Source organism: Conger conger, chromosome 13 (assembly GCF_963514075.1).
Source record: "Conger conger chromosome 13, fConCon1.1, whole genome shotgun sequence".
Classification (NCBI taxonomy): Eukaryota; Metazoa; Chordata; class Actinopteri; order Anguilliformes; family Congridae; genus Conger; species Conger conger.
This window is the reverse complement of record NC_083772.1, coordinates 2,972,973-2,993,463: the sequence shown is the minus strand read 5'-3', so window position 1 is coordinate 2,993,463 and position 20,491 is coordinate 2,972,973. Positions and strand designations below refer to the sequence as shown.

Genomic DNA, 20,491 nt, shown 5'->3' with positions numbered 1-20,491 from the left:
GAGGGGCATTGGTCTGATCTCGCTGGAGGATGCGAAACGAACCCGGTCACATGCAAGATTAGATCTATTTCGCAGAGCAGACCCAGTGTCTTCATCACGGTTCTCCCAATACGGGTCTAGAAATAGTCCTGTGTGCGGTTTGCTTTTAACACCGAAGAAATTACTGCCTCTCATCCACTACACAAACTGACCCGGCTCGGAAAAGCCGGGGAGAGCCGGCGGTCGCTTACGGTTCGGGTTTGCGGTCGGTTCTGCTGGGTTCCCGTCGGCTGCTGGTCCTTCTTCTTCTTCTGCTGCTGCTGCTGCTGCTGCTGCTGCTGCTGCTGTTGCTGCTGCTGTTGCTGCCTCTGCTTCATCTGCTGGGCCTCCTCCTGCTGGATCTCCAGCAGGGACTTGGTGGCGGCCGGCTGCTTGGCCATGCCTCCCCAGCCCAGGAGCTTGGCCTGCTGCTGCTGTTGCTGCTGCTGCTGCTGCTGGAGGACTCTCATCAGCTCCTGCTGCTGCCGCTGCTGTTTCAGGGGGAGGGGAAAGAGGGAAATCAAGGCTGATTCAGTGGAACGGGCATCCAGGTCAAACTTAACTCTTTTCATGGGACGGTGGGTCTTCACGATCCAGCAAATGGGTGAAGATACCAGGTTTCCAGTGACTCGCTCACTTTCCTCTCTCTCCTCCCCCCCCCCCCCCCCGCCCCCAGTGGTGATCGGTAGTTCCCTTACATCACGGGGTTCATGAAGCCCCACTTTCCTATCACTGCGTTACACCCCTCTATAAACAAAAAACAAAAAAAAGGTACACAAGATAGGCCAGGTAGCCCAAAAGACCAGCCGTTAAACGGCTTTTCTTCTGAGTTCCACAGCGGGGCCTCACCTCCTCCTGGGTCTGTCTCTCCCGCTCCTCCTCCAGCTTCTGGATCTCGGAGAGCGACAGCGCGTTCTGCGTCGCAGACGCCGACATCACGGCCGACTGCTGACCCCACTTCGAGGACGACGGGAGCTGAGGAAAAGGACGGAGGAGTGAAATCCACACTTACCAAAGACGTACGCCTATCTCCTGTGGGGGTCCTCAATTTAGGGACATTCTTTTAATACAGTGTTGTTCAGCACCGCGGGTCAAGAAGACAATTACATTACATTACTGGAATTTGGCAGACACTCTTATCCAAAGCGATGTACAGTTGATGAGACTAAGCAGGAGACAATCCGCCCCTTGGAGCAATGCAGGGTTAAGGGCCTTGCTCAAGGGCCCAACGGCTGTGCGGATTTTATTGTGGCTACACCGGGATTAGAACCACCGACTTTGCGTGTCCCAGTCAATTACCTTAAACACTACGCTACAGGCCGCCCTACATGCACTGCTAATTCCAGGAGACACCCACAGAACTCTACCTTCATCTGCGCCAGCTGCTGCTGCTGCTGTTGCTGCTGGAGTCGGCGCAGAGCCTCTTGCTGTTGCTGTCTCTGCCGCTGAAGCTCCTGTTGTTTCTGAAGCTCCTGTTGTTTCTGAAGCTCCTGTTGCTTCTGAAGCTCCTGTTGCTTCTGAAGCTCCTGTTGCTTCTGAAGCTCATGTTGCTTCTGAAGTTCCTTTTGCCTCTGAAGCTCCTGTTGCTTGTGAAGCTCTTGTTGCTTCTGAAGCTCCTGTTGCTTCTGAAGCTCCTGTTGCTTCTGAAGCTCTTGCTGCTTCAGAAGCTCCTGTTGCTTCAGAAGCTCCTGTTGCTTCTGAAGCTCCTGTTGCTTCTGAAGTTCCTGTTGCTTCTGAAGCTCTTGTTGCCTCTGAAGCTCTTGTTGCCTCTGAAGCTCCTGTTGCTTCTGAAGCTCTTGCTCCTTCCGTTTCAGCTCTGCCTGCAGTCGCTGCTTTGCCGTTTCTTCCTCTCGGCGCCTCTCTGCCTCGAGCCTCTTCTGCAGCTCCAGCTCCTCCCGCTTCCTGCGCTCCTCCTCCTGAGCTCAGACAAACAAGACAGACAAACGGACAGAGAGCAGTCAGGTGGGGACGCTCTTTCCCCGAGGACGGACTGGCCCAGGGTCACAAGAGCCAGTGAGGATGGTTCTCGCTTCCATCAAATCACATTCATTTTGCAAATGTGGGCCAGAGGTAAAGCCAATCTTATTCATTATGACAGAGTGAAATGGTCACTGGCTTGCTACTGGCCGTAGCATTAGGCGACCAATCAAAGACGGCAGTTGATACCATTATTCAAGATGAAGTACAGTAGGGAGGATCCAACATTAAAGCTCAAGACCTGATGAGCAGGGGGGTACGGTACGAAGCATGCGCTTGCTGAATGGTGCTTGAGTGTCAAAAGATATATGGGTGAGCACTGTGGATCAGTATCAGGATTTTGAGCCAAAAAAATCCAGTGAAGTCTAAAGCAATTTATGGAATAGCCTTGAGGGTACGTGCGGACGGTCAGAGCCTGGTCCGGATGAGTGGTTTGTAGTGCAGGGGTTACGGTTAAAGTCAGAACCATTGCTGCTGAAAAAGAGAGGGAAAAAGAGACCTGTTTGCGGAGCAGCTCTTCCCTTTGTCTCCTCTCCTCCTCCTCCTGCCTCTGCAACACGGCCTCCTGCTCCCGCCGCAGAGCCTCCTCCTGAGAACACACATGAACGCACACGCCTGATTAAAAAAACCGGTTAGCCTCGTAAACAGGGAGACACTGGGAACTAAAAGCCTAGCCTAAATACTTTATATGTTAATTAACCAATTCAGTAATTTATCCCATGACGTCTATTTTGAACTATATAACTATCTATATATAGGTCCTGGCCAAGAGAGCAGCTATGAAGTACAGTTAATTAAAGAACATTAGTACTTAGCCAACAATAAAAACAACTCAGAGATCAGAAGTACCTAAAGACAAAAGGGGCTTAATTTCACACCATTATGTTATTTCAAGTCGAGGGTGCACAATTAAATGCAGTTATTTAGCCCACCATTGGCTAAAGAATACAAGGTTGGGTAGGAGGCTGAGTATGCGATTTTGGACGCAGGCCATCTTACTATTTAGGGTGTCAAAATAGTACTAGAATGTCCGCAGTAACCCGGTTGACACACTACCTGCGGTGAATTATCAGTGAGCGAACACTGGACACTATTCTGACACGAGTATCCCACGGTGCATTGCGGTAGGTCACGACCCAAAGAAACAGGCGGGCGGTGTTCAAAGCGGTTAAAGAGTTGAACAATTTAAACGCATATATTAACTTTAACTTTGCTTAGCGGAACGTAACATTTCGTGAAAATCAATTTATTATATATTTTTTACTGTTTTCATTACACTAAGTCACATCAACTAGCTGCCATCATCAACGCGGACTATGTTTAAAGTGTCGGCGTTCTATGACGACGTAGTGTGTCCGAAAATTCATCTTACTTTTTACTGGTAGCCTATTCTAAAGCCGGCTTATGTACGTCAAATGATAGTAGACATGTACAGTGCAGCATTTGATTGTAGTGCTGGTAATAAAATGAGGCAGAGCATAGCTGCGTTCAAGATGAAAAAAGTTAGCTAAAGTTCGCGAATGTATTCAAAACTTATTTCTGTTCGCCACAAACGTCGTTAGCCAACAATATGAAAAGGTAGTGTGCGCCGAACAAAAATGGCTGCGGACGGGGAAAACGCAGAGAGAACAAATGTCGACAATTATTTGGCTGTTATAATACACTTTAATCAATGTAATATTTGTTCTTGCCAAGAACAAGAAACGAATCCGCTAGCTGGCATTGTTAGATCCAAGTCGCATCCATTTTTATTGAAAATGCGTTGGAAGCGAACTAAATGGAATGTTCATTTAAAATCGTTCAACGGTAACCGTTTGCCGCAAACAGTTCGCTGTCTTTAACGTATGTCTGGTCTATTTTACCACGTAGTTTACCACCTCAGACTGTAACGAGCAAACAATTTAATTTGCGCAGTCATTAATTTTGTTAGCATTCGTTCTATCTTTACCAGGCATTACACCAAGCCAGCGAGCGGAGGACGAGCTCTCCCTCTTTAGCCAGATACCTCCCACGCTTGGATAGTTTTTCCTTGCCACCATAGTGTTTTTCTTTTCACCATATTGTTTTGATTCAATTTAAGCTTCCACAGGAGATTTAACCACGAAGGACAGTTTGTCATCCAACCACGAGACCAAGTATTTGTAAGAGGACTTCACTTGAGATTGAGATTAAGTGAAAACAATATACAGTGAGCACCATAATTAATTGGACAGTGGCATATTGTCTGTTCAGTACTCTAGCACTTGAGGTTGAAGTGCAGGCTGCCATCTTTAATTTGAGGGTAGCACCTAACTTAAGGACGGATGATCATTAACACCTCAGGATGGAGAAATTATACACAGTAAGGGCAGAGTCTATCTTAAAAGAAAATTGACCAATCCCCAACGGCAGTAACAAAATCCTCACACCGCTTACAATATATAATCCAGCCATGACACTAGACATTGTCCATTCCGAACTGGCAGTAAAACATGGGAACGACAGTGCCGATCTCTGCTGCCGACACCAAACAGCACAATTCATAAAAAGGTATGCAATTTAAAGAATACTTACCATCTACCTGACATATCCCCCCTTCAGAGCATTTACCTCTCTCGCTCACCTGGTTTAAGCAAGCTCTCATGCTATATTTCAACTTTCATATTTCTCCTTTTTAGGGGGGTGTTTTTATTTTTGACTGTGTGGGTTGTTTCGATTTTTGTTCACAGTTGTTATTATTGAAATGTTTGAGTAATAAGAACCATGTCTCCTTTAAGTCTCAAAATAAATAGGGTGTCAAAGCTCTCTCTCCCCCTCCCACCTGGCTCTGTCGAGCAAGCTCCTCTTCTTCCCTGCATTTCTGCTCCTGCTCCTGCTGCCTGAGCAGAGCTTCCTCGTGACGTTTCCGCTCTCCCTCCCTCTTGGCGCGGAGCTGAGCTTGCCGTCTGTCCTGCTCGAGCTGGTGGAGGGTTGGGACAGCATTTTTACACGCCAACGTAATATTACCAATACTGACACTACGACAGAAAGCACGAACTGGGGCAATCAGGCACCAGCTACCAGCAGACACCCTTGTACAGGGCAATGTACACATATTATATCATGCTTTTTTTGCGGTTCAATCTACCTTCGACAGAACAACACAGACTGGATTTGGTTGAAACTGTACAAAAGTCCTACCTTCACTGCTTTGGCCTTCTCCAGCTGTTGTATTTGCTCCATTGTTGGTGGTGCTGCGATGGAATCAATGGGTAAGTCCCAAACGCTGCCACTCTCCCATGCTGAAAAGAAAGAAAATTCCAGGGCTTTTACATTTTTAGCTTTTTCAGAACCACTCACCAGCGTGCATGTACTGCCATAAAGTTTTACCTCAGAGAAGACACCAAAAGAAAAATGTAAAAGGACAAGAATGCACACTGAAATTTTGAACATTCTGCAGATTGGTCGTCGTCAAGAAGGCGTGTTCCTTGACAACAGCCCACAAATACTGGCGCATGGCAACGACAATATTGGGGTGTCAAATTATTCCATGCTTCCGCCCCTGAGGGACTCAACTAGAATAGTCTGTTAGCATTATACATTTTTACAGCAACAGAAGCTAGATAACTCATTAAAATTCAAGCACACCAACTCCCACCTGCACACTAAATCTGTGAAAGGTCTGCCCTAGCCATTCCTGGAAAACTGTTGTGATTATTCACATTGCAGTGAATAAATTATTTATGGGCTTGTAGTGGGTGTGCAGATGGCATCCTAAACAGAAATGGTCATCCATCCTTGCTCATCTTTTTTCTGTTCTCGGCCTACTTTCTTGATTTCTTTGTTTTTTTTGTTTTCCCCATTATACCAGTGGCTAGGCTAGACCACCAGTGCATCTCCACATCTCGCTCTCAAACAACTGCAACTGGCAACCACAGGATATGAAGTGTGCTGCTAGTGCCAGCAGAACATTCTGAGACCCCCATAGGAAACTGCTGCGCTAAATTAAAGGCTCCAGATCAATTACAGGAAAAGTGCCTAAACAGGAGGGACCTCAGATTCACTAAATATTAACCACGTCTACCAGGAAGGCAGGTGTTGGATTCAGACCCTGACTGATCAGTGTTTCACTGTCATATGAACTCAAACAGAGTGATCACATGCTTTCAACTGCTTTACTACATTTGGGTACCATTATTTTTTAATTTTTTTAATGGCAGTTTCCAATATTAATTCAGCCAGATGACACGTCTGTGCACTCAACCTACCACAGTGTTTTGCCCCTCTGTCTATGCCTCGTTGGGGTCAGAGGAATGCAGTGTACACACTCGCGTGTGCGACGTCGTAGTGGTGCTCGGGAGATCCTTACCGCTGTGTTGGATGCTGCTGGAACCTTGGGGTTGGGGAGACGGGCTCTGCATTTCCCAAACGGAGGCCGAATCGGTCCCGGACACGGACCGGGTCACGGGGGGGTCCGACATCCTGTGGCAAAAAAAAGATCGAAAGAAATGTGGCGAGGCTCATCAACAGGCTGCACTGCCATTCAGCAACACAGCCCTCTAGAGCACATCTGCTTAATAGCCGTCACGATAGCGAGTCACCTGCACACATCAGCCCAGCGCACACACTCATGCACGTACAGCCTCTCATACACACACTGTTACACAGCAGCCCAGACACACACACTCACACTCACACTCACACTCACACTCACACTCACACTCACACTCACACTCACACTCACACACTCACACTCACACTCACACTCACACTCACACACACACACACACTCACACTCACACTCACACTCACACTCACACTCACACTCACACTCACACTCACACTCACACTCACACTCACACAGCACAGACTCTCACACTCACCTCATTTTGAGGGCCTGGTATTGCTGCAGGAGGAGGTTGAGCTGTTGCTGCTGCTGTTGCTGCTGCTGAGGGGTGCTCATGACTGCGGCCTTCTGCTGGGCCAGGGCCTGGGCATATTGCTGTCTGCAGGGGACAGGGAAACAGCACACTGTACACAGAGCCCACACTGTACACACAGCCCACATTGTACAAACAGCCAACACTGTACAATGTGGGCTGTGTGTACAGTGTTGGCTGTTTGTACAATGTGGGCTGTGTGTACAAACAGCCAACACTGTACACACAGCCCACATTGTACAAACAGCCAACACTGTACACACAACCACACTGTACACACAGCCACACATACCTCTGTCTACAGGGGATACTGAAAACAGCACACTACTACATGGTGTAACACAATGAAGCTGTAACAATGGCAATCCCAGCACTGAACTGAAACCATGGCAGATCCATCCTGCTGTGACATGAACCCACCTGAGGAGGTACTGAAGCCCTAAAACCATGGCAGACCCGTCCCACTGTGACATGAACCCACCTGAGGAGATACTGGTACTGGAGCTGCTGCAGCTGAAAGAGGCTGAGAGCAGTGACCTCCTGTTGCCTCTTCAGCCTCTCGTGGTCCACGTTTCCCTGCGAACGCAACCAGAGCATCCGTTAGGTGCAGGCAGCTAAAATAACCAACAACCTCTCCCACTCGTGCACTCAAAACAACCACCCTGGATCTCGCCCTGGGTCACACAGGCAAAGCTGCACACGTAAACTGAAACGGCACATCCGGGCGTATGCCCGCCATTGGCATATAAAAGCTGAAAGGACTGTAAAGTGGGGGTTCTGTGACATGGTTACCAGCAGGGGTTGGGGGGAAGGGCCAGGCGTGAAGGGGACCCGCCCCCACATCTTGATGATCTGGCCCAGGGGCTGGAAGAGCTCGTCGCAGCCTCTCTTCACCAGCAGCGTCATGGTGAAGTACCCCGCCTGGAACCACTCCATCATCTCCTGGTTACTGAAGGGTCCTGAGGGTGGAGGAGGAGGAGGAGGAGGGAAGGTTAACAGTGAAGCAGCAGCAGCAGCAGCTCGGCAAACGTAGCCCTGTCTGACCCAACATCACTGCCGCACAATTAAAAGGAAAAAACGCATATCGCGTTTCAGCGCCAACACGGAACAATTTGGCAATGGTTTCTTTTTATATTGAAGCTCCAAGTCACGGAGGAAGCTTGAAATGACACTCGGAGGGCCCGTCCCTACCCTGCATCTCTCCCTGGGGGTCCTTGTAGTACCACTTGAGTGCGGCCTCGTGCGTGAGGGGCAGCGCCGTGGGCTTGGTCCGCTCCGCCGCTTTGGCCGCCGGCCCGTCCTCGTCCACGCCGTTGTCCTGGAGGTACGCCACCATCTTCTCCGCTTCCTGCGCCACATTCAGCAGCAAAGGATCAAACGGCATGTTCCTCGCCCGCCCGGGGTGCGCGCCTCCGCCCCCAGGCCATTACTCAATGTCAACCGCCATCGTTCAACCACCAACCGCCATCCCTCAACCACCAACCGCCATCCCTCAACCACCAACCGTCATCCCTCAACCACCAACCGTCATCCCTCAACCACCAACCGCCATCCCTCAACCACCAACCTCAACCACCAATCGCCATCCCTCAACCACCAACCGCCATCCCTCAACCACCAACCGCCATTGTAAAGAGGCATCAAATACAGCTTTTCGAACGCGCCGCTCTAAAAAGTATTCGACGCGTCAGCAGCTCCAAACGGCTCCCCCACCTGCTCAAAGTGCTTCAGTCCCTCGTCGTCATCCATGTCCGCGGGCACGCCGCCCGAAACTATGCCCGCAGGGAGAGGGGGGGGCACCGAGGCCGCCACGGGAACCTCCGGGGACCTCTGTCGCCTCGCCGGGGCAGGGGCGGCCGTTTCTGAAAGACAGGCGAGAGTGAGCCTATTCGTCCGGATTTCGACGGCTTTCAGGGGAAAAACCTGGGGCCAGTTATTGGTAGGCGGTGAGGTGTGAATGAGGCCTCTGTTTGTAAGACCTACCTGGGGGTACAGGGGGAGCGCGGTGAAGGGGGGGCCCTTCCACCAGGCTGCTGCTGCTGCTGCTGGTGGTGGCGACGGCAGGATGTGGAGCTTTGACGGACTCCAGGGACGTCTCCGTGGAAGCTGGTCCCTCGACCCTCTCCAGGGGCAGCTCCGCCCCGTCGGGCAGGCTGGGGAGGACGGGTATGAGGGGCGGCAGCTCCACTCTCCTCTCGGCCGGCGGGGAGGGAACCGGGGACTCTTTGACTTGGCCTTCCGACTTGCCCGTATCTGTAGAGCCATGCAAACATACTGTCAGGAGTCAAGGGATTTGTTACAGCTAGTAAGTGGGGGGGGGGCACATACACCAAGACGAGAGGATGTGGCATGCATCTTAAAAATCTCGACAAGGGGCTGGAAGAGCTTGTCCAGACTCACCCTCCTTCCGGGCTGATCCGTCCGTCTCTTTGGTCTCTTCCGGCTCGCTGTCCGCTCTGTCCGAGTGCCCCTCGCACTCCTCCAACCGCCGGAAATCCAGCTCCCCCTCCTCAGGGATGGGCTCCTTAGGAGCCTTCTGCAGTGAAAAACCAGCCGTCAACAGGCTGCCGGATACTCCCACAATGCCGACCACAGAATCGGTACGTTGGCGAAGGCCGAGACCCCCCGGGGCCCCGCGCGGCTGCTCTTACCCTGCGCTGTGGACGGCTGCAGAGCTCTGAGCCCCTCACCTTGAGCGAGAGGAAGGCGCCGGAGGAGTCGAAGGTGCCCGTCTCCTCCTCCGCGTCCTCCAGGCACCACTCGGGCAGGCTGTCCCTCTCGTCCTCCTGGCCCCCGCCGCGCGCCCTCCTGTAGCCCCGCTCCTCCTCCCGCGAGTCGAACGGGAGGCGCCGCCGCTGGTCCGGGTGCTCCCGCCAAGCGGCCAGCCGCGGCCCTTCTGCGTGTGGGGGAGGGGGGGTTACTAGAGCTCATCCTCTTACATCACAGGTGTCAAACGCCAGTCCTGGAGGGCCGCAGTGTCTGCTGGTTTAACTCCAGTCCTGGAGGGCCGCAGTGTCTGCTGGTTTAACTCCAGTCCTGGAGGGCCGCAGTGTCTGCTGGTTTAACTCCAGTCCTGGAGGGCCGCAGTGTCTGCTGGTTTAACTCCAGTCCTGGAGGGCCGCAGTGTCTGCTGATTTAACTCCAGTCCTGGAGGGCCGCAGTGTCTGCTGGTTTAACTCCAGTCCTGGAGGGCCGCAGTGTCTGCTGGTTTAACTCCAGTCCTGGAGGGCCGCAGTGTCTGCTGGTTTTACGGGTTGTTACCTGTGGTTCATTTAAGTCATTGATTGGCTAAAGAATCAACACACCACGTTCTCGAGGCCTTAATTGACAGCTGATTGAAAGGAAACCACAAAAACCCGCAGAAACTGTGGCCCCCTTGGGAATTCAGTTTGACAGTCCCGTCTTACATTATCACTGCACACGGAATAAAACGCGTCACATCAAGAGCTGTTGTGGCAAGCAGGAGGATTAGTCTCATCAAAGAAAAGCTCTCACGAGGATGCTCATTAATCACAGCGACAACGTTTTGCTAACGTTCAACTTGGCTAAGATGTATGAATTGTGCAAGCCAACAAAGACACTTTAGTTTTAAACTAACCGGTTGCAACATAACATTTAGCGTGGACTTCACACCCTAACTTAAAGTTAATGTTACAGGTACAGGTGCAGGTGTGACAGGCTGCAGGTGTAACATTAGCAGACCCGGTGTTGATGATCTCCAGCTTAGCTTCCCATAATGTTTGTGTAGAGTGGTGGTGGTGGTAGGAACAACAAGATAACCGACCTTCACCTTAGATGTACGCAAGAGAGTGACCAAAGCAAATAGTGAATGAAAAAAAAATTACTACAACCCGTAGGAACCGTGCAAGACGCGCAGTTTCTGCTGTACGTGTTGTACTCTGTTTGTCAGAGATGCAGTCAATGTGACTCTGTAAAGACCTGCAAGAGAACAATGCAAGGGCAGTGGGGGGGGGGGGGGCCAGATCAGCCCGGCAGTGATGGGGGACTGTGTTCTTCACATGCACACAGAGGAGGAATGCGGGCTTCAGGGGGTGTGCTTCCAGCGGGGGTCTCTGGCGGGAGACCCGGGGCTGTGAGTGTGCCACCCTCCCCCTGTCCCATCGCCTGCCCGCCCGCCCCCAGCGCCCCTCACCACCCTCACCGTTCTGCTCTTCCCGGAACACGCGCCAGTTCTCCCTTTCCGAACGCGTGAAGTCGTGCTTCCTGGCCACTCCCGTTCCACCGTCCTCATAGTTGGACCTTACTGTGAGGGACAAGAAAGGAAGTTTACGACTTGACCCTGTAAAATCTAATCTACATCAAATAATGTGAACACCATTTAAGAATCCCGTAAACTGAAGTTGTGACTCAGCGATGTTGACGGCAACTGTGTTTCGAAACGTCAGGACCTTTCAGGAAAGAGGACGAGAGATGCGAACGGCCCGCAGAGGAATTAATGCCGGTAAATCCCTCATTTTCTCCCATCGCTACGTTTCCTAACTCAATTTTCCCCAGCACCGACTACGGGAATTTGCGAGGCGTAGGGATTCCGCAAAAAAAAAAAAAACAACCAGCTCTTTCAATGAACTCTGACAAGGTGGCTGTACTGTACCGGCACCCCCTCCCCAACCCCCACGCCCCTCTCCCCTGCCCCCACCGCTCCGCGGAGCACTAATTGGCCACATGCAGAGTAATGTGACCAATCGAATCAGCCTCGGGCCAGAGCTGCAGATCGCGAGGAGAGAGCGGTGGGCTTAAACCGTCCCGGGGCTGAGCTCTCCCGCTGTCCGGCACGGAGCCGCTGGGATCCCATTTAACGTCGCCGCTCCCTTTACAATTTGGATATTGTTCTACCCCACCGCCCCCCCGCCCCTGCCCGACGTCCCGAGCGTTTCTCCGCGAAAGGGCGTCGCTGTCCGGGGCGACCGGCGTCCAGAACGGCGTTGGCACGGCGACGGAGAGACGGGACCGACTGATAGAAAAAAACACCAACACGGTACGTTGACAAACACCAGGCCGATCGCTGAATGTCTGTTCTGGTTAATGGTATTTTAAATGAAAGCTAAAAATGTTAACTACAAAATGAGGGGAAAAAGTAAAAAGAGCTCATAAAAAAAAATATATATATGGAATGTTCATACACCGACTTTTTTTGATTTATGAGCAAAATGCACAAAATATGCACTGGTGGTTACATAATTTTATTGTACAACTTTTCTTTAGCAACAGTAACATATCGGTCAGACCACAGAGCACACTGAAAAAGGAACACCCCATGACAATGCGTCAATGGCGGCACTCGGTAGTACTTTAACTCCAGAAAAGCGCTGAAAGCACCTCGCGGATGAGGACCATTCACAGCCTGGAGTATGCAGGTCTGCTCGCCCAGGAGGAGCCGTCTCACAGCACCACACACTGCAGCCTCGAGCCACGCTAGCATGTGCGCCTCATGTGATTGAACCGCAAGACAGAACTCAAGGACAATACCAGAAAAAAAGTCATCCCAAGCACCATTTTGGGACAAAGGACCACTTCTTGAAAACCACTCTGGTTTTGAGTTCGTGTTTAAGCGGTCTGTTCGGTAAGCCAATATTGCAGACCCCGGGAAACGACTCGTTCCGCAATGATCCAGGAGAGACACAAATCTCCCGAGTGGGTCTCTAGAACAACAAGTAGCAGTGGCATAGTTATTTGTGATGAAACGCGTGAGTGCCTCACTGATTAGAAGCAATTGAACTTTTAAAAATGCATTTGGGATGCAAATGGTCTCGGTTGTTGAATGCCTAGTAGTGACTAAGCACTTTAATGCCTTACACTTCTGTTTCGAATTTCTGTGGAGGAGGCTCATGTGATTTTAAATGTATGATCTCAGCTGGCCACTCACTTAGGTGCACTTGTGCGACAGGGTCGGGTCCATAAAAACACCCCGGGACCACAGACTGGTATACATCAGGCTTCAGTAGCACAAAGGGAAAAAAAAAAAATTCTATCAAAACAAAAATGACCTGGGGGCTTGCATTGACTGGTTTAAAAAATTATAACTATGGCCCAAGTTGAGCTTCAACCTCTTTTAAAAAGTTCTTTTAACACTTTAAAAGGTCCTGTGTGTGTCCAAATACATCTCTACCCAAGCTATTCGTCCAGAGAAAGTAGATCAAACCAACTAATAAAAAAATAAAAAATAAATATATATATATATATATATATGAATCATTTATCAAGGCTCTGCAAGTGTGCACTTTATTAGGCACGGTATTTATTGTGTGTGTACACTGGGCACTAGCCCAGAGGAGAAACGTGACGCGCATATCTGATGATTTTATATTCTGTGGAACTTTACAGACGTACGATATTTTTCAGACTTTCTGCCAACGATCATTTGAGCGACGGTCTGAATGATTTGCAGACAAACTGAAGCGCGCGTAACGGACATGTGCGCGTGCCTTAACCTCGTTACACATTATCCCAACACGCTCTTTAATTTACATTCGTCCACAACTGCCCTTTCCACCTTTCAACACCACACTCGGTTCAAAGTGCAGAACAATGGCAAACCTCCAGGCAGAAATTATCGTCCTCCACCTGACTCCAATTAGCCATTTCGTTTTGTAATATACACGGAACAGCTAGCTTTCAAGGCAATTGGTTTAGGAAATACGGAATGGCAGTTCCACTCGAACGTCATCTTCGGTTTCACACTGAACTGGACTAAGCAGCAATACACAGAAGCCAACAGCCGACGCATCCCACACAACAGTAAACGATAAACCTTGCACCGCCCAATAACAAAGATATTGGACAGTGATCAATCGCTAATTCACAAAACTGCTCAAGGGCTCGTGTGTTCTCTCGGTCCACCACAAAGCAACTGAAGGTAAATTGGAGACCGACTTCGCTCCACGCTGCGACTCTCTTTCGCCAGGTAACTGGCAGGCTGTGGCCCAGCCGATTCATAAGACTCCTCCCTGCAGGTTCTCACAGCAGATGCCTGAGGGCCCCTGGAGACAGTGCTGCCCGGTCACACACCAGGACCTCAATCTGCCTGCCCTCAGCAGTCCCGCATCCATCAGGTGAGAGACCACATCCTTTCACACACCAAACACCCTGTCCTTCACACAAATCCCACTGCCAGCTAAAACTGTGCAATACTAGAGGACTAGAGGAATAACCCGCATAAATCACACCTCATTAAACTAGTTACTCCAACAGAAAACATGAATAATGAATAATAATGTCAGAAAGGCCACTTTACCAAGGGGCTCCCAAGGAAAAGACTTCACAATATATAGGAAGCCGAGGAGTTTTGTATCCATCAGCAGAGATACGCATCCAACAGATCTTAGGCACGTCGGTGTGCTGAAGCGTTTATCCTTTTTGTCTCGTTTTAAAAATCTTGCGCAATTCGTTTTCCCTCGAGGCCGCGCTGAAAACACTGCCTCGTGTCAGCCTCGACAGACGCAGCCCCGCAGGGGAAACCGCTCCGGCCTCCGGACCCCGATATCAATCTCGCCGAACTCAAAACAGCCCCCGGGCGCAGACACTCGGCCTCCTGATAAGACCGGCCTGCCAGCCACGCAGACAAGGGGGATGGGTGCCGTCAGCAAGGCATCCTCGCCTCTCATTGGCCAGCGCCGGCGGCGGTTGGTGAGCAAGGATGGTCACTGCAGCCTGCGGGGCGCGGGGGCGCGGGGCGGGGCCGGGGCCTGGCTGCTGTACGCCCAGGACATGTGGGGCACGCTGGTGGCCATGCGCTGGCGCTGGGTGCTGCTGGCCTTCTGCGCCTCCTTCCTGGCGCACTGGCTGCTGTTTGCCTGCCTGTGGTACCTGCTGGCCCACCTCAACGGCGACCTGCAGGTGGACCACGACCGGCCGCCCGCCGGCCACGTGGTGTGCGTCAAATACATCACCAGCTTCACCGCCGCCTTCTCCTTCTCGCTGGAGACCCAGCTGACCATCGGCTACGGCACCATGTTCCCCAGCGGGGACTGCCCCAGCGCCATCGCCCTGCTGGCCGTGCAGATGCTCCTGGGCCTCATGCTGGAGGCCGTCATCACAGGTAGAGGGTCCACAGCCACAGCCACAACATCCCGACAGCACGTCTCACAACCACAACATCACACATCCACAACATCCCAACAGCACATCACACAACCACAACATCCCAACAGCACATCACAACCACATCCCAAATTCACAACCATCCCAACAGCACATCACACAACCACAAAATCCCAACAGCACATCATACAACGACAAAATCCCAACACCACATCACACAACCACCCACATCACAACACCACATCACTCACACATTCACAACAGTATAGTGGTATATACAAGCTCTTAATTAAAAAAACAGCCAAGGCTTGCTGTAGTCAAACCAGATCAAACAGCATACATATAAGCCATGTGGGACTGTCTTGTAACGGATTAACGAAACAGCCCGACGCGTCCGTTCCCCAGGCGCCTTTGTGGCGAAGATCGCCATGGCGAAGAAGCGGGCGAGTGTGATCCAGTTCAGCCCGTCTGCCGTGGTGGGGCAGCACGAGGGCGAGCCCTGCCTGATGTTCGGCGCCACCAACATGCTGCAGCGCCCTCTGCTGGACGTGCACGTCAGGGCGGTGCTGTACCAGGACCGGGGGGACCAGAACCTGCACCAGACGAGCGTGCAGTTCCACCTGGACCACCTGGGCGGCCTCCCCTGCCCGTTCTTCATCTTCCCCCTGACGTTCTACCACCCGCTGGACCGGCACAGCCCGCTCTACGCGGCCCTGCGGGACGGCGACCCGGCCCACTTCGAGCTGGTGGTCTTCCTGTCCGCCTCCCAGGAGGGCACTGGCCAGAGCTGCCAGAAGAGGACTTCGTACCTGCGCGGGGAGATCGAGCTGGACCACCGATTCGCCGGCACGCTGAGGCTGGACGGCCAGGGGCACTACAAGGTCAACATGGGCAACTTCGGGAAGGTCCTGCCCGACCCCGTGCACACCAAGGAGTTTGTGGTGCAGATCAACGGAGACGGGAACGACAAAAAGGAATAGCGGGGGTTTTTGAACTTCTCAATCCGGAGGGAGACAAACTGAACTGAAGGGGGTGGAGGACTTTTCAGCCCCACGAGAAACACCTTCCCCCACAAGTTCACCCCCCCTCCCCTTACCTTTTGCTTCAACCAACAGGACAAATGACCACACTTACTGTGATTCAACTGGAAGTGGGCTGGAGCAACCTCTGATAGATCCACACCAAAATGGGAGAGAGACACAGAAAGAAAATCCATAATTAATCAAGACACTGGAAACACAATTTCAAACAATTCAGAAATGACAGTTAAGGCATTATATTGACACACTTTTCAAATCCTTAATATGGCCATGACAACACAGCTGTGAGATTAAATGCCTACCATGTTAGTTTTTAAAAGTTAGATGCAGTTTCTCTTTTTTTTTTTTTTTTTGCTTAAAAAACAGTTAGGTGGTGGTCTGGAAACATATATTCCTCTCCCTTAAAAGTTGATTTCTAATTTGTGCCAAATGGTGATTTCAATTTGTTTATGTTCAAATTTAACCAAAGACCACAAGACATTACAAGTAGTTTCACAAATATTTTACTGACTTACTACACATCACATTACTTAGTCATAGAATATGAATCAACCTATATTATGGACACCTTTTTAAAATCTGTGTGTAAAATGACTCGAAACTGTGTGGACTCGAAAGCAATTACTTGTAAAATATTCAGTGATTGAGTGTGAATTTTAGAAACAAGTTATTGTAAAAATGTTACAAATATAAATTAATATTCAAAGAATGAGAGAAAGATTTTTTTTCCCCTACGGTCTGCAATATAGTTTCTCAACTTGCACAACATAGGCCTGTACATTCAAGCAAAATAAAGCTGATTATTTTATAAAGTAGCCCATTATTTCATAAAGTATGACCCCTCTCTCCTAATTGTCAGTATTTTCTCTTATGTCCCTGATATTACGGCTTTAACAGCCAACATTTGTTCAAATGGCAATGCACACACATTTTGTAATGCGTGGTACATCCACTCTGATGAGATTATCCTGATGATGTTCCACTTTCTTCTGTCAAAGCAAACATGACTGCCACCTATCTTTGTTTAGTGGTCCTGCAGTTAGTGTAGAATTTTGTATATTCTATACTCAGACAAAGATTTAATGTTATGGTGCGGTGTGGGTACAGTACGTTCAATGGTGCAGTTGACTGTGATACTCTGAATAAGAGAATAGAAAGACGTTTCACTAACCTGGCTCTTTTCGACCTGGCTTTTCAAACCTCCTGTCTCCCCTAAGGGAGAAAAACAAATGCTTCAAGATTGTTTGCATAGCAGTGAATCACAACAGTTTGTAAACTTGCTCCTGGCAGATAAGATTAAAATTTCATTCAACGATGAAAATACAGTGGAATGTAAATGTTGCCAAGACAGTTAAAATTACACAAAACAGAGCAGGAGAACAGTTTTCGCTTTTCAACTAGGGGGGCCATCACAGTTATTAAATAATAAATAAATGCAAATAAAAACAAGTCCGATTAAACCATAAAAGGCCCATCACAGACAACACGCTCCCTTCCATAAATTTCCAACAAATGAAATGGATGAGATCAAACGTAAGATGAAGGGGGTCATAAAACCCATGGTTACTGTTCCCATGTACCGTGTGGTTTCTGCGTTTCTCACTCAAACGCAATCGGCTAAACGGGGGAAACAAAATAAAATAAAGACACTCGGCGTCCGTAGGACTCATAGCGGGATACCTCTCTTCCCAGCTTTGAGAGCGGTGCATTTCGCGGGCTCCGCGCCCGAACCCCCCCTCCACATCGTCGAAGCTTCTTTGGTAAAATCCTCCTTCCCCTCGACCTCGGCCTAAGGAGAGGGGACCCAGCGGGTCCAGCAGAACCACGAGTCAGTCATCTCGTTCCCCAGAATAACACCGCCACACAGAACTGGATCACACGGCACCGCGAAACCCCTTCGACCACCGCAAGGGGGAAAAACGCACGGCACGAGACTCCGGCAGGAACAACACGGTAAGCACTTGTCGTTCTCCCTCACCTGTTCAGATAAACACTAGAATGCTAAAAAAGGGGCCTTCTTGTTACATTACGTTACATGTCATTTGGCTGACGCTTTTATCCAAAGCGGCTTCCAGTTGATTAGACTAAGCATGAGGATCTTGTTATGGCTACACCGACCATGCGGGTTCCCCAGTCATGTACCCTTAAGCACTACACTCCAGGCCGCCCTGTCTGTACGGTCTGATTGCACAATGTGGAAGATAACAGCTGGTTATGCATATCCATGCTATAGACCCTCAGTAATCTCCACTCGGCGTTTCTGCTGTTCAGCGGTAGCGTCTCTGCTCTGACACCAGCCGGACGCCGGACAGGAAAAGCCCTGGCTCTGGTGAACTCACCTCGACCCCGTGAGGAACTTCTACCTCTGGACGGCCCTGCCACTGTTCCCCCTCCTCTTCCCGTTAGCCGCAGCACAGCCGCGCTGTTTACAGACATGGAGAAACTTCTCTGTGGACAGACACATGTTCCTGTGAACTCTCTCTCTCTCTCTACGGCCGTCCCGTCTGCTCAAACACAACGTGAAATACTCCAAACCTGCTCTTAAACACAATCTGGCACACAGACTCCGTCATGCAGAGAGGGGCAGAAGCCCCTCCGTCATGCAGAGAGGGGCAGAAGCTCCCCTCCATCATGCAGAGAGGGGCAGAAGCAATCACCTGTTCTTCCTCTGTAAACGGAACAAGTGCCAGAGGTGGCAGGGGCTCGTCTTGTAAAATAGGAAGAAATTCCTTATCTTGAAGGTCTAGAGGAATCTAGCGAGGAGGACAAAAGGGACATTGAAATGCGTATCAATATAAACTGACAGTACAGGGGGGAAATAAAACATTCGCCTTTTGCACAGTTTGAGGACACAGTCCATCAGTGCGGCACAGTTTATTATGCACAACAGGCCACTTCAGTCACTCCGGCCTGACCGAGGATCGCAGGCTGGTAAAGGCTCAGTAGCAGCCGTACGGTGAAGCCAACGCTCATAACACTGAACCCGACAGCGCCCTTACCTGAATATCCTTTACATAAAGTGCTAGCATTTCTTCCCTCCCGTAGCGGTAGTCTGCAAGTTTATACTTTGGCAAAGCTGGTGAGAGAGGAGGCGAGGTGACGCTCCCACCCCCGGAGAGAGCCCTGAGCCTGTAAGAGAGAGGGTCAGGGAGGGGGGAGAAAGGAGTGTCAAGCCCCACGCACACATGGAACACGCAACACTGCTGGGTCCAATCGCCTGGGATAGATAGCGGCTTCCCTGTTCACACACAGGTCACCTATATGGAAAAATTCTGTATCGAGTCTGTTCACACATGACCGTTCCAGATGACCGCAGGCTGTCTACCCTCCAAAGCAAAGAAGGACAAATATTAACATTGGGTCATTCCTTGGAAAAATCTACCGTGTTGGTGCAATGCAATGCTCAAATAATCATTGCAAGATGACAAAATCATTAGGCCTATAAATAGTACAACAGTATCCCTTGAATGGTTGGAATTTCATATAGCGCCTTTATCCAAAGTGCTGTACAACTGATGCTTCTCATTCACCGATTCATACACACACTCACGGCGACTGGCTGCCACGCAAGGCGCCGACCAGCTCGTCAGGAGCATTTAGGGGTTAGGTGTCTTGCTCAGGGACACTTCGACACAGCCAGGGCAGGGGGAATCGAACCGGCAACCCTCCGACTGCCAGACGACTGCTCTTGCTGCCTGAGCCACGTCGCCCCATGTGTGGAGATAACCGCAACACTTCCGTTAAATGGGGCAACATTGCGGACAAGCTGCCATGTTAAACTCGTTCTGCCCCACATACACTTTGCATTGGTGTCATCTAGCTTTTCACAGTCATCCAGGGCTGCGCTTTTGCGTGGCTTTAACATTTTAACAAAGCTGAGCTAGCAGCAAAAGGGCATTGTCAGAAGGGTGATGAGACCGTTGACACCTTTGGCAAAATAAGTACGGCTTTATTTCAATTATTCAAAAAAGGTATTTATTTGACTTGATGGATTTGGGTAATTCCACAGTCATGTCAATTTGAGCAGGAAAAAATAAACTTCCGAGTTAAACTTATTATGTCCCAAACCTGTCGATTGTGACCATTGTGAAATCTGATCAGATGTAGACGAACAACAGAAAAATATTGATTTATTAGTCCGATTACCATTGAAATCAACACTATTTGGTGGCCCTAGTGAAAACATTCAAAACCATTTCAGATGACAACAAATGTGCGATGATAACATTTTAATGGGAAGTAGATTGTCAAACAATGTGCATTTCAGACATCACATCCATAACACAGGCATCTCCTCCTAAAAATCTAAACGAATAAATAAATATTTTCAAAATTGCTATTTTTATGTTCAGCAAAGCCTCCTGCATTACATGGATATCAAACTTTCTGCATTGGACTTGAGTTTTTAGAAAGTGTATAGTCTCCCCAAAATACTTGTCTTTTTGCATGACATCCATAACACAAGTTATTTGAAAAAATGTGCCTGGTTTAACAATATTT

General features: G+C 49.9%; 1 protein-coding gene and 1 pseudogene across 1 annotated transcript; one reads left to right on the top strand and one right to left on the bottom strand.

Moving 5' to 3' along the window:
- LOC133107700 (GRB10-interacting GYF protein 2-like) overlaps positions 1 to 20,491 on the bottom strand; it is a 28,248-nt pseudogene that overhangs the window by 5,202 nt on the left and 2,555 nt on the right.
- On the top strand, positions 13,870 to 15,931 carry kcnj13 (potassium inwardly rectifying channel subfamily J member 13). The gene is made up of 3 exons (XM_061216790.1): positions 13,870 to 13,963; positions 14,311 to 14,949; positions 15,357 to 15,931. Exons 2-3 carry the CDS (start codon positions 14,481 to 14,483, stop codon positions 15,929 to 15,931), a joined length of 1,044 nt encoding a protein of 347 aa, XP_061072774.1. The 5' UTR covers positions 13,870 to 13,963; positions 14,311 to 14,480.

What these genes read in the sequence shown, in the direction of transcription:
- kcnj13 (XM_061216790.1), top strand. Translation starts at nt 14,481, where the DNA reads ATGGGTGCCGTCAGCAAGGCATCCTCGCCTCTCATTGGCCAGCGCCGG. An exon ending in GCTGGAGGCCGTCATCACAG is followed by an intron (nt 14,950 to 15,356) that starts GTAGAGGGTCCA and finishes TCCGTTCCCCAG; the next exon opens with GCGCCTTTGTGGCGAAGATC.